The 17,364-nt window shown below is 51.4% G+C and overlaps 1 protein-coding gene across 4 annotated transcripts in view; it reads right to left on the reverse strand.

Annotated features, from left to right (window-relative positions):
* Positions 1–13,558, reverse strand: part of DNMT3B (DNA methyltransferase 3 beta) — a 47,194-nt gene extending 33,636 nt beyond the window's left edge. For 2 of the 4 annotated variants that reach the window (XM_074969739.1, XM_074969740.1), the window contains exons 1-3: positions 10,288–10,607; positions 1,630–1,777; positions 279–385 (exon numbers count right to left, since the gene is read on the reverse strand). In XM_074969739.1, the coding sequence (XP_074825840.1) occupies positions 279–385; positions 1,630–1,771 (249 nt within the window). In that variant the 5' untranslated portion in view covers positions 1,772–1,777; positions 10,288–10,607. Of the gene's footprint in view, positions 1–278; positions 386–1,629; positions 1,778–10,287; positions 10,609–13,487 lie in introns of those variants that run through there. The other 2 variants (XM_074969738.1, XM_074969737.1) reach the window with 2 other exon arrangements.
* Between the last annotated feature and the right edge of the window lie 3,806 nt (positions 13,559–17,364).

Consider the following 17,364-nt stretch of genomic DNA (forward strand, 5'->3'; position numbering starts at 1 on the left):
CTGGGCAGCTCTCCCACTCCCGCCTGGCTGGGGCATGGGGAGCCAGGCACTTCACACGCAGCTGGTGAGTTCCCAACCCACCTTCCCTGGGGTGTCTCTCGCTGCCAGGCCACAGGAAGCAATGGACAGGCAGACGGGTTTGTCAGAGCGGCCACCAGCAAGCGTTGATGGCTGCACTCTGAGGCCACCAAAAGATTTGTTGCGACAACCCCAGGGACACCACAGAATACAGCCCAGGGAAACCAGAGCACAATGTTCCATGGAGGGAAAAAACTGACCTCCTGAGCCTCGCCAAGCTTCATGGGCCAAGACAGGTTTTCCTTGGCGAGGTCTTCCTTGGCAACCTTCTTGCTCCTAGTGGACACTATTCGTAGGTCCACAGCCTCTACAGGAAAAAAAGTCCAAAGTAATACTGCCCTCAGTCAGTTGCTCTGGAATGGGACCCGCTTACCACAGCACGAAATTTGGTATAAATCAACAAGTCCTTATTTGGAGAAAGGGAGATCTCACCCACGACCCTCCCACCCTAGGGAGGAAATCTGGCCCAACTCTGAAGATTCTGACATTCTCAGACCTCACCTCTGCAGGATTGCGAACCCCAAGCATTCAAACATCATCAGTCAGCTGTCAACAAATTGTGAGATTGCCTTAAAAATTGTAAAGGGTTTTTATTTTTTAAATGATAAATGTTAGGCCTTTAGGGTGCAATAATGGTAACTGCCAGTTCAGAGAGAGCTTTTCAGCAGCAGACCTCAAAGCGCTTTACAGAAGACGTCAGTATCATTATCCTCATTTTATACATGAGGAAACTGAGGCACAGAAGAGAAGCAACTCCCCCAAGGTCATCGGCAAAGCCAGGAATGGAACCCCGGTCTCCTGAGTCCCAATTCAGTGCTCAACCCCTTAAGCCGCGCTGCCACTTCCTCTTTGTATTTTCAAGCTTTTCTCCACAGCCACACAGGCTAGAAATTTACTCCTTTCTCTTTTTAATTAAAAGCTGACAGTCTGACCCAACCACACGATTCCAGGAGCTGGGGCACTGGGGAAATCTATTCACTATTACGAGACTCTTGATAGAATCGCAAGAGTTGGCAAAACTTCTTTTGTGCATATTTATTTGTCCTCTGTGCTGCTTGCCTAGCTCAGGGTGGCACAGTCAAATGACTCAGGGAGGCAGAGCACAGCTGGTCACATGATTCAGGATGGCAAAGCCTGTCACATGGCTCCAGGCAATTTGCAATAGGAGCATGTGTTGCCATTGTTAATTATGATGTCTCTTCAATGTGCTCTACGGCTCAGAAGATGCCAGTGGTTTATTATTAACTTGTGCAGCATCAGTGAAATAAATCAAGCGCCACAGAATACCAGCGTGTGAATCTGCCCTACTGCGCTTGCTCACCGCCCATCTTGGACCCAGTCCTGCTCCCTCTCAAGTCAATTGCAAAACTGCCTTTGTCTTCAATGAGAGCAGGATCCAGCCTTACAAAGATGAGAGCCACCGTAGAGAAGCCCGACCTATACCAGCACCCAACGCAATGATCTCCACTGCACCCAGCACCACCCCCAAGAGGTCAGCCGTGGAAATCCAGAGCCCAGCCCATGCTGCGAGTACAGTAAGAGGAGACTAACCTTGTGTATTGAGCCTCCCATTTGCTTCCAGAGCTGGGGGAGAAGCTTCTTCTTCAGCAGGGTCACTGCAGCCTCCATTGACAAAGACCAGCTCTGCCCTGCAGTCTGTCTCCCCATCGCCATGGCACTTGTCTCTTTTCATGCTAGCCTGCGGAAATGATTTGTGGTACAACAGGGGAGAAATTTAGCCACTCACTAAATACAGCCAAGTCAAGTCTGAGAAAGACAAACTGGGCTGCGTAACCTACTAAATGCAGCCCAACTGAACATCCACTTAGCGGCTTTCTTAAGGCCTGGTCCAATGCCCATGGACATTAATGGAAATTCACCGATGCGAATGAACGTTACATCAGTCCCTTTCTGTACCCCGTCCTGCTCAGATTCACACATGGCTCTGATTCTCCTCAGTGTTGCTCCTTACATCATTCTCCATGGGGCCTGGTAACGATCTGAACGGCGCGTCTAGGCATTAGTCCTGAAGTCAGGCCAGTTTCACACGCCAGTGACTTCAGTGGAGCTGCTCCCAATTTATCCTGGTGCGCGTGAGAGGAGAAATACCAATCTAACAGACTGGATGGACATCCTTAATCCAGAGCGGAATTTCTTGTTCCGGATTTCAAGCTGCTGTCCCCAGTCACGCTGGAGGAATGAGATGTCTCCAAAAAGCCTATATTACCAGGGAAAACCAAGTCCCCATATTGCCACTAGACTGGTTATTTTCCTTTGAGAAATGCGCAGAGGGGATTTGTCCTGTAGCTCAGGGCAATAGGATGAGCTGGGGCAGCAATATTAAAATGCACCAGCCAGACAGCCAGTGGGGACAAAGTCATGCAGATCACACTCAGCTGCAGCTCCCCCTGAAATCCAAGGGGGCTTGGTTGCAACAAAGACCGAGCGAGAGCTGCAGAATCTGGCCCAGGAGACGTGCTTTATTTTAGTTCTAAAAAAAACAAATAACACAACAACTTGATTTCTAATGTAAGGAGTTTATCGGGGAGTCCAGACAACACGTACACAATAGCACACTTTCTGCACAAAAATCCACCCGCCCTTTAGAAAGTAAAGAAATACAGCAGGTTAGCAGCTCAGGTCCCCACAATTGCAGCCCGGCTCCAGCTACTTTGGGAGGGCAGCTGCTGCAACTGCAAAACCTGACATCAAGACAAGGTCCGTTAGGAACATTCATGTTTATTGGCATTTACACCAATATCAATAGCTTAAACAACTCTCTTTGTGCACTGGCAAGCAGTTGTAGTGTCTGGTTAAACAGATATAAATCTCCCACTAAAATGCTGCCCGGCCCTTCTCAGCAGGGGCAACCAAACCAAAGCCATTGTGAGATTCTTATCCAAGCTCCTTTGGAAACAGAATGAACCACAAAGTCAGAAATACAGAACCAAACAGGGCACGGGCTTTTTCAAATGTTTCTGATTCTCATCAAACTGCCCACGCACCTCCTCTCCCCGAGGTGAGCTGCAGAAGGCAACATGGCAGAAAGCGCGGGTCTTTTTTTGCAGAAGGTGGTGTGAAGGGGGTTAAAAATCCAGCTTATTATGGGATGCTTTAAACTGACTAGGGGACAGCCATTGCCACCCCATACAATATGTCTGCTGAAAAACAGAGGGCCAAATTCTGCTCTCAGTCACATTGGTGGGGAGCTGGATTAATGCTGATGTAGTCCAGAAAATACACTTCCAGCCCCACCCTGACATTGCCTCAGGCCTCTGCCTCTTCCAATCCATTCTCAGCATCTTCCAACTCTCTCCTCTACTCTTTGGCCTAACCAAGGCTAGTGCCAGTCTCGTGCATTGTTTTCACGGCAGTCCATATGGGACAGAGAAAGAGGTGACCAGAGAAGCTAGGCAGAGAGGCAGTGGAAGTGTTCTCTCCCCCAGCACTGACATTCAAAGGCCCCCTTACGCTCCCTTCTCCCTCAGCAGACTAGGCCTGTGAGTCCTACTTTCCAGAGGAGATTCAGGAGCCAGGGACAACGTCTGCTCCTTGTGACACTGGTGCTAGCACACTGAAGTTGCAGGGAGCACAAAGGGGGTGGAGCTGCGAGCATGCATCCCTTTCATGAACCCTGGGAGGCACAGGGTCGCAAGCTACTTGAGAGCAGGGGCTCAGCAGCCATGCGTGTTTAATTATGCAGAAGGGCTTCAACTGAAGTAGGGGCATAATCTTGATAGAGTCAGAGTAATTATTAATTTAAAATGTTTTCTCTTCAGCCAAACCCCAGGAACCATTTAACCAAGTCTAGAGCCACTGGCCCACCTAATGAATTGTTTATAGGGGGATAAAACTATTTCAGAACTGGCAGTGAGATGGGTTCACTACTACTGCTCAGTTGTGACAACTGGCCGAGGGAGGGCCCAATCCTGCTCCTATGGAAGTCAATGGCAACTGCCATTCACTGCACCGAAAGTAGGATCTGACCCATTCTGGACGAACATAGCACATCAGCTCTAGGAGTAGGAAATGCATCCTGAGTGTCTTATTAGAATTTCCTCCTCCTTGGTCTAACTTCCCCTCATCCAGCTAGAACCAGCACCAGCTTCACCTTTTCCTAATCAGCAAAGATTCACTGAGAATGACACAGCTACTGTGGATCTAAAGGACACGAGGTTGCAGGTTTGGGCCTGATCCTGCTCCCATACATGAAATAAGTATTAGGTTATTGGGCCCAGCCCTACAATATGAATAATTATCAAGAGCCCAGCCCTTCCCTCATTGAATCCAATCCGAGCAGTGCCGTTCCAAAGTGTTTTGCAGATTTCAGAAACTAACAACAACAAAAAATGGATAAAATAGAAAAGGAAAAAAAAAAGGGGGAGGGGGGGAGGACTGAAAACATCTTCATTGCAGACATAGCCAGTGAATTCACTGTGGCTGCAGCAGTATCACTGAAGGCCCAATTGGACCCGTCACCCATTTAGAGATCAAACATTTATAACTTCAAATAAGTTGGTGGTTTAAGTACGGGAGAGTCTGTCACCTACAAATTAAATTCTCCGCTCCCCACCAGAAATGTAATGATGAATAGGGTCTCATAACCCTGTACAGGGTGCAGGCAACAGTGTTATAACTAAAGTGATTTTTCAAATCGCAATTGGTTCTAAAAGTCTTCATTTCTGCCTAAAAACAGAACCCTCCATTTCCCGACAGCTCCCCACTAGGGGTCATGCTCTTTCTCTGGAGAACACACATGTGTGGGAACAAAGAGGGGCCCACAAGGAGTTCTGTGGAGGGCCTCAATCTCTGCTTGGGGCCTGATCCAATCCACTGATGCAGACGCAGCAGAATGGGTGCTTAGAGCATTCTCCTGCCAGCACAGCCATAGTCACAGCAACACACCGGTGCACAAAATGGGGTCTGCTCTGCTTAGTACTCAGCATACCATGCGTTTGTGTCGGCCAGAATTTCTCATCACTGTCGCAAACATACATCCTTAATGTCACCCTGGGGCCTCCTGAGCTGTGGGTTGTCAGCTGGGATGCACAGTCTTGAGCCAAAGAACAAAGACAGGGCCGGTTTTTGTTTTTCTCCTCTCTCTCTTTTTCTCTTATTCAGAGAAGGGTTTTTTTTTTTCCCCCCTCTCCTAAACCTGTCCAGCAGTTCCCATGCAACGAGGGGCACTTCACCTGAGCCCACGTGTCTCCTGCCCTCCCAATATGTCCTTGCTTGGTCCTGTTTTAGTAAACGGAAGCTCCCAGACTATCTCAGAAGCACTCTGCACCAAAGGGCTGCAGTGCAGCGGCTTCCCTTGGACCAATGAAGGAAGCCATCTCGCTGCTGTGTAGCAGGAGCCATGATGTGACATGAATGTGGTCTACAACTTTTCCCAGTGTAAACCCATGTTTTTCCTGGGACATTTTTAACTCAACTTGAAGGGCCTGATCCTGAGAAGCACGAAGGACCTGCTGTTCCCACCAGCTCAGAACCTGAGGCCCATATTCACCCAAACTCCCATTGACGTCACTGGTATCTTACCTGACTCAGGACCTAGTGAAATCTTCCCTAGGAGCAGAGAGGTGCTGGTACCCATTGACCAGGTCACTGATGTCCTCTCCAGATAGTTCTGCATCCAGGACCAGAGCCTGGGTGGGAGAATCCTATCTTTTCTCTCTATCAACTTGGACACAAATGCCTCTGTAATCTGTGTGTTATAGGCAGTACAGAAACAATTGAGGTTTCTGCTTTCAGCTCTTCTTTCACCTCATCCGACAAGCATAAAGGAGCCGTCTGGACTGAACTTTTAGAGAAGACGTTTTGGCCTTAAGACTGGTTACGCTCTTGACACAGGTCATCAGTCAGGTGTCCATCCCACACCTGCCAAAAGCAAAAAGTCCCCACAAAGTGCACATTCAGATCCTTTCCCCAGAGCACAACAACAGTGTCTGAACACGGGGCAGAGGAAAGAGAGAGTCTCAAGCTAAGTAAACCCCTACAGCTGTTTGTAGCAATCCCACTGATCCAGCACATCTGCTCTCAGACCAAATGAACAATTACTGGGAGCTGCCCAGACTCGCTAGACTCCCCTCAGCTACTCAGAGACCTGAAAGGCCTGCTGACTACTGCAGCTAGCAGCTCAGGGGGAGCAGCATTTCCTCCCCCGAGATGCCTCACCTGGAAGCTGGGAGTAACAGACTCTCACACCTCACAAACAAAGGCAGCAAAGGTCACAGTTTCTCTCTCTAGGGACTCCAGGGTCCCTCCACAGATTTCAGGTTACTACTGAATATTAGGAGTTTATTACTAGAGACAGGCCAGACCCTGAACCCTGGATCCAAACATCTTGAAACCCACCCCTACATCCACATCCAAATTTTGCAAATTACCTCTATCTTTAGAATAAGTCTACACCAGAATCCTGGCTTTGAACAGCCCTGAACTCAGGGATGTCCAAAATCTGCACCTGGGTTTTGCTGCCTGATCACGGCTGGTTAGTACACAAACGTTCAAAGTCTGTAGCGGGCAATAAGGGCTTACTCCTGTTTCCACTCCAGCCACCACTGCTACGGAGGGCTTCTCTAACCAAGCTGCGTTTTTCCCTTGCTAGCGTGCATGAGCAATCCCGAGGGAGAACACAGCAAAGACCAGGCACTTGAGTTTAACCACAACCCCGAAGCTCAACCCCAGGCAGGTACGTAGGGCTGGCCCGAGTGGTAAAACTAAATCAAGTGCCTCATCTCCACTGTAAAAAGAAAAGGAGGACTTGTGGCACCTTAGAGACTAACCAATTTATTTGAGCATAAGCTTTCGTGAGCTACAGCTCACTTCATCGGATGCTCAGATAAATTGGTTAGTCTCTAAGGTGCCACAAGTCCTCCTTTTCTTTTTGCAAATACAGACTAACACGGCTGTTACTCTGAAACATCTCCACTGTGTTTTCACCTCCGGCTCCCTCGTGTGGGATAGCCACCCCAAGGGTAAAAAAAAAAAAAAAAAAAGCTTTTTCAGCAGTGGAGGCAGGCCCTGGGTATTACAGTACAGCAATTCTACAGCAACAGCTCGAATCGTTAAAGAGCTGAATCCTGTAATCTTCATTCAGACAAGGGAATGTTCTGGGCTGATCCAGTACAATGCCTTACTATTTTTAAGAGGGCTGTGATTTCTTGTGAGCATCTCAGTCAGGCTCCCCCAGCAACACAGCTCTCTAAGGGAGTCTAACACACCAAGGCTACTTTGGCCCACGTGACTTTCAGAAAGGACTCTCCTTCATGGTGAACCCCAGGGCTAAGGAGTTCTGACGTTTCACTGGGGGTCTTTTAGTATTTCATTGAAAAGAATTGTGTGTTGTTTGAACGTAAACATTCTCCTACAGAGCTGGTATCCCATACACCACAACTGTACCAGAAAGTGAAACAGGCCAGAACACACCACACGGGCTTCGGGGCTGAATTTTCAAAAGACAGCCTGTATGCTGGGCCTGCAAAATACATACAGGCATGGAACAGATGGCTATTTGCATGGACATTTTCTTGGGACAGCCTCAGCACTCACTTTTTGAAAATATTGCTTCACTGTCCAGGATGAATGGAAGAGGGTAGTAACCAACCAGTCCAAATGGTGCAAAGCAAGTTAAAAAACTACAAAGACCTGGCCAGGGTGACCCCAGTTTTTGTGACTGCCAGCCCTGGTTTATTGCAGCCCATTAAATCTAGGAATGAAGGTGCACACCCTGAAAAAGCTCTGACTGATACTGAACAGGATCTGCAACAGCCCATCTCCTTATCATCACAGCCATTGTCCATTAACGCACCATTCCAGTGCCCTGCTCCCTGCACTTAGCTCCCACTGAATACAAAGCTCCAGTGAATATAGGAGACAGAGCTTTTTTCAGGGGCCAGCCCCAGACTGAGACCAAACTCCTCCAGGAGCAAAGAACCAACCCAAACCTCCCCATTTTCCGCTCCAAACGCACGGTACATTTCTTCAACCTGCCTTCTCTAGCGTACACAGATAGCAATGTGTGTATATACAGATTATATATAAAAATTAAAAAAAATTAAAAACATCCAAAACTAAACACCCCCCTGCACACACTTCTTCCCCTGGGGAGAGAAGGAGAGAACAAACATGTAATAGTCACAGTTGCTTAATGCATGACTGGGAAGACACTCAGGTACTATGGTGATGAGCACAGTGTAAGAACCTGTATAGAACAGAATAGAATGGTTCCAGGTCTTGATCCCGATATTCAAAGCCCTCCAAGAGGCTGGGCCCAGCTACTCCCGGGATACTTCTGCATCTGGAACCATGATCTCGCCCCCAAAAGTTACATCCCACTGAGACAATGAAACTGTTGAGATCAGATCCAGATCCCAGCTTTGCAGCCCAGGCCATTTCAGGTTTGCATGCTGGGTAAAGATCATGTTGTACTATTCATTGCTTACAGAGCAACACAGATCCACCCCTGCCCTGAAGAGCTTACCACCTACATTCAGGAGAAGGAAGGCAGAGACAGCCTTGCCTTCTAAACCCTGACTTGAGCTTCCCCCGGAAACACTATTTCCAGGCCTTTCCGCCCTTCGGAACCTGCTTGTCCCCCTAGGCCCTGTGTCCGTCGCTGCTGACTACTGCAGCTTCAATGACCAGACTCCACACCCTCCCAGTCCTCATCGAAGATGCAGTTGGGCTAGTTTCAGTTTTAATTCCAGAGGAAACAGAGTTACCCTCATCAGGTACATTTCCTCTGTAGGTGCAGAGAGTGCAATGGAAACAGCCTGGTTTTGCCTGTAGATACCTCTGTGTGCATGTCAAAAGACCACAGGGAAGCGTTTTACATGATGGGTGGGATGTCAGCCATGACCCAAAAACCATTTGAATGACAAAAAAGAAATAGCTGATACCAATGGCTGACACCAATGGCTGATTTGGGAGCTCTGGGCCATCACTTCCCAAATGGTCTTTCATTCTCCCTAAAATAGAGCATTTCCCTCTAATCCTGAAAAGTAAAGAGGTACTTGGGGTGTGCAGTTTCATAAGAAAAGGAACTTCTTGACTTGCAGATGTGCTCGTTAAAAAGGCCAGTCCCTTCCCTGCCCCACCCACCTCCTGTTTCTACCCCCTGCCCTTGCTGCCAGTTTCCCCTTTTTCACCCACAATCACAGGCTTGGAGACTTCCCCAATTTTAACTCTACTGTCTGTCTTTTTTTTGTTATTTCATCCTCTCCCGCCCCTGCTCCCACCCCCACATTCACCTCAACCTGGTATCACATTTTAAAATGACAGCTGCCTTGTCCACACTAGGATTTCACTAATGTGAGAGTCACCATGTGTTAGCTAAAAAGTGGTGAAAAAATACCTTGCTGCCTAGGGAAAGCAAGGCCTAGGCGTTTGCTCTGAAGCAGCTACACACATGGCCAGTCACTATTCTACTGTATTCTATTCCATATGGGCTCGTATCCCATGCTCATTGCCCCAGTATGTGAGCATCTTCCAGTAATGCATTGAGCAACTGGGACTAACATCTATCACATGTTATTTGTTCTGAGTTCTCTAACCAGGGCAAATCCCCAATGCAGAGAAGAGATTAATTACTCCCAGGTCTGGGCTGAAGCAGGAAGTAGCAGGGAGTTGCACCTGCTATGTAGAAAAAGTTTGTCAGTTTCCACGGCTGTCAGCTGGGCACCTTTCACCAGCGCTAAACACATACAAGCAACAGCACAAGGAGAAATAAAGCAACAAAACCTCACTCTTTCCATCCACGCCTGTTCCCGCCCTCCCCCCCGGGCCCATCATTCAGACTTCAATGCTATAACAATAACCACAGCAATAAACAAGCCAGTCATTTAGGAAGAAATGGAGTAACTGAGTGTACCTGCAGAGAAGCAAGTAAGTGCAACCCCTACAGCTGGGCCCAGGGGAGCCTTCGCTTCTTTCCAATCTCCTACTGTCTGTGTTTCCGTGGATCATTTTCTCTAATACACATTTACCAACCACAGAGACCCTAACTTTCAGCTCTTCCCCATAGGTCTCCATCCAGCTGCATTTCCCATCCACCTGGGACTGGTGCAAGCTCCAGAGCTGCTGCAGAATTTGCTTCTTAGACACCACCTAGCCCCTTCCCCATTATATCACCAAGGGAGTTTCTTCTCATTGGCCTTTGGGAGGATGAAGCAGAATAAAGTGCAGTTTCTTTAACTGTGTCACTACCTGAAGGCTCGGTGTATGGAACCTGCAGTGAAAGTCTCAGCACTGAAGAATTCCCTCTCCCCTTCCTTCCCCAGGCCAGGGGCAACCTGATGCCCTAGTAACCAGCCGAGATCTGCTTTTTAAAAACAAAAAACAGAAACAAAAAAGGCATTTCCAGACAACCGGTCAAAAAACTAGGAATGTATCCAAAGGTACTTGAGCATGCAAATGCCATAACTCAGGTCCCAGTGTGGAACCATTACAGCTGTTATTATTTATGCATTTGTATTACAGTAGCATCTATGAGTCCCAACTGAGATCAGGGCCCTATTGTGCCGAGTGCTGTACACAGTCATGGAGATAGGGCCCTGCCCTACAGAGACTACAATCTACACAGACAAGACAAACAAAGGAAGGATTGCTATCCCCATTTTACAGATAGGAAATTGAGGCCCAGAGAGATTAAGTGATTTACCCAAGGTGGCATTCTGTCTCTCCCCAACCAGCCCACAAGCAGCCAGAGAATTCCCCTGCCATGGGCACTGCATTGTGCCATCATAGGCAGCCCTACACTGCCCGCACTGCACACTTCAGCTGTGGGAGGCAGAGAGTCTAGGGCAGAGAACTGAACACAGAGCTCCTACTGTTGTACCCCAGGACCATCCTTCATCTCTGTATAAAAACTCTTCCCAGAAATAAGTATGAACTTCCAAGACATGACAATAAATACACGGGAAGGCAGTCGAGCTGTTTGACCCATTCGTAAAGCCTACAGCTAAAAGAACCCAACACTCTCTGTTTGTGGCACACAATTCTGCACACATACTCATTTGCATATGCAACAATCTGAAAAGGAGGCCAAACTGAGGTTCCTTTAAAAATATGGCCCTTTATGCCTAAATCTAGGGAACACTTAATATAATGTTACCTACAGATTAGAGCAGCTCACTGGGTTCTATCTCTGTCTGTGCCACTGATTCATTGGGTTTCCTTAGGCAAGTCATTTAATCTCCCTGAGCCAAATTCATTGTGTCATTGTGTTCCAGATAATCCCCATCCCTCTGCCAATTTCCCACCCAGAACATGAGGGAAAATCCAACTAAAAGTCTGGCTGAAACAAACAGTACTAATGTATGGGAGAGGGAAGGTTCCCGACATTAACCAGTGACCTAAATAATGATTAAATTTACTACTGTGCACTCCTGGGCTTTATAAACCCACAGCTGTGGATGTATGAAAATTCTCAGGATAATCCCCCAAGGCATGTGTGTCCGTCCCTCTTTGACATGTTACTCATGCCCCAGGTGAAGCTCTTTTTGCAGCCTGACATTCTTCTCCATAGATTCCAAGGCCAGAAGGGACCATTGTGATCACGGAGTGAGTCTGACCCTCCTGCACCCCACAGGCCGGGGAACTGCCCCAAGATAACCCCCACCGCAGGGCTTTTAGATCGTGGTTTAAAATGGCCAGTGCGGGAGCATCCACCAGGACTATTATTAGCGAACATCAATAAATCCGCGGCTGAGACTCCATCACGGTTCCCTGTACAAGGGTCCCAACAGCAGCCCATCCCCGCCCCCAACGACCAGCCCGGATCATCCCACCACCCCCAAGCCAGCTCCAAATACCAGCGACAATCCCCTAATGAGATCAGCCCCATGACCCCAAAGAACAGCCACCAGCCCCAAATCAAAATACCCTCAACCCCCCCGCCCCCCCGAAACGCCCTCCCCTCCCCTCCCCTCCCCTCCCCTCCCCTCCCGCCGACCCCAGACAAAGCCCGGCCGGCGCCCAGCGGGGGCTGCCGGCGCCTTTGCTGCCGATGTTGGACCAGCGGCGGCTGGATCCGGAGTCCGATCCCGAGTCTGCCCCGCAGCGGTCCCGTGCCCGGCTCGTTCCCTTCTCTGCGCCCCCCCCCCAGCCCGGCTCTGCCCCCCCCCAGCGGTCCTGTGCGCGGCTCGATCCCTTCCCTGCCCCCCCCAGCCCGGCTCTGCCCCCCCCAGCGGTCCTGTGCGCGGCTCGATCCCTTCTCTGCGCCCCCCCCCCGCAGCCCGGCTCTGCCCCCCCCAGCGGTCCCGTGCCCGGCTCGATCCCTTCTCTGCGCCCCCCCCCCCCGCAGCCCGGCTCTGCCCCCCCCAGCGGTCCTGTGCGCGGCTCGATCCCTTCTCTGCGCCCCCCCCCCCGCAGCCCGGCTCTGCCCCCCCCAGCGGTCCCGTGCCCGGCTCGATCCCTTCTCTGCGCCCCCCCCCCGCAGCCCGGCTCTGCCCCCCCCAGCGGTCCTGTGCGCGGCTCGATCCCTTCTCTGCGCCCCCCCCCCGCAGCCCGGCTCTGCCCCCCCCCAGCGGTCCTGTGCGCGGCTCGATCCCTTCTCTGCGCCCCCCCCCCCGCAGCCCGGCTCTGCCCCCCAGCGGTCCCGTGCCCGGCTCGATCCCTTCTCTGCCCCCCCCAGCCCGGCTCTGCCCCCCCCCAGCGGTCCCGTGCCCGGCTCGTTCCCTTCCCTGCCCCCCCCAGCCCGGCTCTGCCCCCCCCAGCGGTCCCGTGCCCGGCTCGATCCCTTCTCTGCGCCCCCCCCCGCAGCCCGGCTCTGCCCCCCAGCGGTCCCGTGCCCGGCTCAATCCCTTCTCTGCCCCCCCCAGCCCGGCTCTGCCCCCCCCCAGCGGTCCCGTGCCCGGCTCGTTCCCTTCCCTGCCCCCCCCAAAGCCCGGCTCTGCCCCCCAGCGGTCCCGTGCCCGGCTCGATCCCTTCTCTGCCCCCCCCGTCCCAGCCCGGCTCTGCCCCCCCAGCGGTCCCGTGCCCGGCTCTGCCCCCCCAGCGGTCCCGTGCCCGGCTCTGCCCGCCCCCCGGCTCCCCCCAGCCCGGCTCTACTCCCCAGCCGTCCCTGCCAACTTCTGCCCCCCCCCGCCGCCGCCGCCAGGCTCCTTCCCCCCACCCCTGCATCCCGGCTCTGCCCCCCAGCGGTCCTGTATCCGGCTCTGCCGCTCCCCCCAGCCGTCCCTGCCCCCCCTTTTCCCCTCCCAGGCCGGCTCCCCCCGAAGTCCCGTGCCCGGCTCTACTCCCCTAGCACGGCCCCCCATCCCGGCCCGGCCCGGCCCCCCCGCGCTCGCTCACATGGGTGCAGAAAGTTTCGCTCCTGGATACAAAGTTGCAGCGATTGTTGCCGCAGCCCGGCCGGCCCCTCCCCCCGCGCCGCCTGGGGGGGGGGGGCTGCTGCCCGGACTCACCGTTCCGCGCCCCCCCGGCCCCGGCGGGCGCACGGAGCTCGCGGCCGGCCCGGCGGAGCCGCTCTGCAGCCCGCGGCGGGCGCTGGGAGCCGGGCGTGACTTTTCCCGGGTCTCGAATCGGAAACTGGCAACCGCAAAGCTACATTTACTTGGCGCGTTAACCCTCCCCGTGCCGGGCCGGGCCGCCCCTCCTGCGGCTGCGGCTGCGGCTGCTCCACCCCGGGGGCAGGGGGCCGGGCCGGGCGCTGCGCCCCCCCCCCCCCCCGAGCCCGGGCCAGGGCCAGCTCGGGGCAGAAGCAGCGGGAGGCCCCGCAGGTCGCTGAGGCTGGCCCCGGGGGGGGAGAACTAACCCGGCTTGCCCCCCCCGGCGCTGCACAGGGCAGGAGGCTGCCCCTGGCCGCCCCGTCCCCGGCGGGCTAGTGCGCGTCGGCTCCCACCGCTGGACAATGAACCCGACGGTCCGTGAAACGCGCTGCTCCCCGGGGGGGGGCCCTTCCCCCCGCTCCGCGCCGCGGCCCTGGCTGGCTGTCCCGCGCTGTCGGGGGCAAGGAGCGTGCCCCCCCCGTTCCCCATCGCCCTGGGGACGCTGAAGGAGCCCAATAAATAATAAAGTGATAAACAGTAAATGTCCTCATGCCGCGGAATAAATGCAGGGTGGGCCCACACGTGGAATACCGCCTCCAGTTCTGGTCGCCCCCATCTCGAAAAAGATACGTCAGAGTTCCAAACGGGCCAGAGAAGGCCCGCGGAACTGAGGAGGGGGGTGGAGAAGCTTCCATCTGAGGCAAGGTTAATAAGACTGGGACTGTTCAGTTTAGAAAAGAGACCACTGAGGGGGGATAGGACCAGGATCTATAACACCATGAATGGGGTGGGAAAAGTGAGTAGGGACGTGTTAGTTACTCTTTCACATAACAAAAACCAGGGGTCACCCAATGAAATCAATAGGCAGCAGGCTTAAACAAAAGGAAGCACTACTTCACACAATGTACGGTCAACCTGTGGAACTCACTGCCAGGGGATGTTGTGAAGGCCAAAGGTATAACTGGGTTCAAGAAAGAATTAGATACATTAATGGAGGATAGGTCCATCAGTGGCTATTAATGAAGATGGGCAGGGATGCAACCCCATTCTCTGGGTATCCCCAAGCCTCTGACTGCCAGAAGCTGGGATGGACAACAGAGGATGGATCACTCGAGGATTACCTGTTCTGTTCAGGTTTCAGAGTAGCAGCTGTGTTAGTCTATATCCGCAAAAAGAAAAGGAGTACTTTTGGCACCTTAGAAACTAACAAATTTATTTGAGCATGAGCTTTCGTGAGCTACAGCTCACTGTATGCATCCGATGAAGTGAGCTGTAGCTCACGAAAGCTTATGCTCAAATAAATGTGTTAGTCTCTAAGGTGCCACAAGTACTCCTTTTCTGTTCTGTTCATTCCCTCTGAAGCACCTGGCACTGGCCACTCTTGGAAGACAACATACTAGGCTAGATGGATCATTGGGTCTGACCCAGTATGGCCGTTCTTACGTTCTAAATGTTAAATAACAACAACAAAAACACACTGCAATCAAAATAAAGAGCCAATCATCCCACGATGGCCAGCTGGAAGCAAAGGATCTGGTAAACCCCATAACCTTCAGGTCAACCAGCCTACACACGATAGAGTCACTTCACCAACAGCACTTTGCGTATCTACACATCTGAGGATTTCAAAGCAGTTTTTGAAGATGAATGAAGCCTCACAACAAATGCAAAATCCTCATGACAAGCTAATATGGGGTTACCAATGTTTAAAAAGGGGACAGAAATTTTGAAGTCTGGGTGAGAGAGAGACACAATGTGCCCAGTTTCTGCCCAGGACAAGGTATCAGAGGGCATTTGGGGTTTAATGCCCCATGTCTAATTGTTATTATTTTCTGTACCTGATTCACCAGTAGGTTGCTACAGACCTGTAAGAGACAGGAATATTATTATCCCTATTTCACAGAGGAAAAGTGATTTAGCCAAGGTAACACAGGAATACATAGTAGAACTGGGACTCTCACTCCAAGACCTTTCTTCCACTTCATGCAAAAGACAGAGATGAAAAATGGAGCTGCACATGCAAAATATACAAGTGAATAAAGGAAAAAGTCCAAAAACTTAGTCCTGGATAAGCCTTCTGAAACACTGGAGATTGCCGTTTCAATAAACAAAAAGCCACCTAAACCTATAGCTAATTTGCTCTCTGCTGGGAAGATTAAAACCAGGCAAATAGGTTTTATTTTTTGTTTGTTTTTCCAAATTTGGAAAATAAAATGTTTTCGTAAGCCAGACTCTTGAGATGTTGTAGGCCATGGTTCAGAGCAGAATTTGTGATTATCGCCAAGCCACATTCTTCTGCCTTATGGAGCCACAAACTCTGCTCCTCTGCTAAAATCCTTTCTGTTTCTTTCTCCCCATTAAGGAGTCCAGTGGCATCTTAAAGACTAACAGATTTATTTGGGCATAAGCTTTCGTGCATTTGAAGAAGTGGGTTTTTTACCCACGAAAGTTTATGCCCAAATAAATCTGTTAGTCTTTAAGGTGACACCAGACTCCTCGTTGTTTCTGTGGATACAAACAAACACGGCTACCCCCTGATACTTTTCTCCCCATTGACTCTCCATCTCACTCAAAGCTCATTGGAAAATGCCCCTTTTCATGTCCTCTCCCCTTCTGTTATTTTTGAACTTAGGGAAAGCATTTGGGGGGATATTGTTTGTATGAAAGGCACAGTACAAAACAAAGATGCATTGTACTGGATTATAATGTAACGTCCCCCGTCCCCACCACCCATCCATAGCAACACTACTGGGTAAAATGCAATGATGCTTTGAATCTATTTCTCAACAGTAAAGGGAGTTTGTCTGTGGATCAGAAGGAGAAAGGACATGCCTTTTGAGAGGATTTGGTACTTAAATTAACCTTTATAGATCCTTCCAATATGCTCAGTTCATTAATTCAGCCACTCCTGCCAAATAGGGCCCGGATCCTGCAACTTGTTCCGGGCAGACGGACTCCAAGGCTATGTGCTCTCCAGCATTGCTCCACACACTGAACCCTTGAGTCCAAGTGCTCCCCAGCATTGTTCCACACAGAGCCCTGGGCCCATCTGCCTGGAAGGAGTTGCAGGGTGGGGGCCTTGGAGCTGAGTTTCGCCGCACATCCCTATCAGGGTGATTCAGAGAAGTCTGGAAAGAGACAGTATCCCTCCAGTAACGAGAAGTGTTTTTTCAGAGTAGCAGCGGGGGTTAGTCTGTATCCGCAAAAAGAAAAGGAGGACTTGTGGCACCTGAGAGACTAACCCATTTATTTGAGCATTTTTGTCACTCTGCTGGTCTTCCTCAGCCCTCACTTTAAATACATGGAGCCCATTAACCACCCAGCACAAAGAGGCACTATCTGTCATGACCATCATAACAAAACTACACTGAATCGGTAACATTCATTCCGATCCAAAGGGGCGTGTCCTCAGCTTTCGCTACAGCTGCGTTCTAGTAACATGCACCGGACCTGCAGCCGTAGCTCCACTGCTCCAATGATCAACACCCCCCATGACACAGCTTTCAAGATCCAGGGGCCCACACAGAGCCCTCCCTTGGCTACAGCGAACTGGGGCGACCACTCTGGGCCCCACGCTTTGGGGGGCCCCAAGGGCCAGTGTGATTGGCCGGCGCAGTCGGTCCCAGAAGAGACGAATCCGCCACTTCCACCCCGGGCCCCGCCCCTTCCTAGGGATGGCCCTGCCGACACAGGCCTATCACAACATGCGGTATGACTCAGCCAGCGCACTAAATGCCCCAATCACAACGAGGTGGGTGAACCCGACAATCACTATGCACTTGAATGAACTGAC

Source organism: Natator depressus, chromosome 13, assembly GCF_965152275.1.
Source record: "Natator depressus isolate rNatDep1 chromosome 13, rNatDep2.hap1, whole genome shotgun sequence".
Taxonomy (NCBI): domain Eukaryota; kingdom Metazoa; phylum Chordata; order Testudines; family Cheloniidae; genus Natator; species Natator depressus.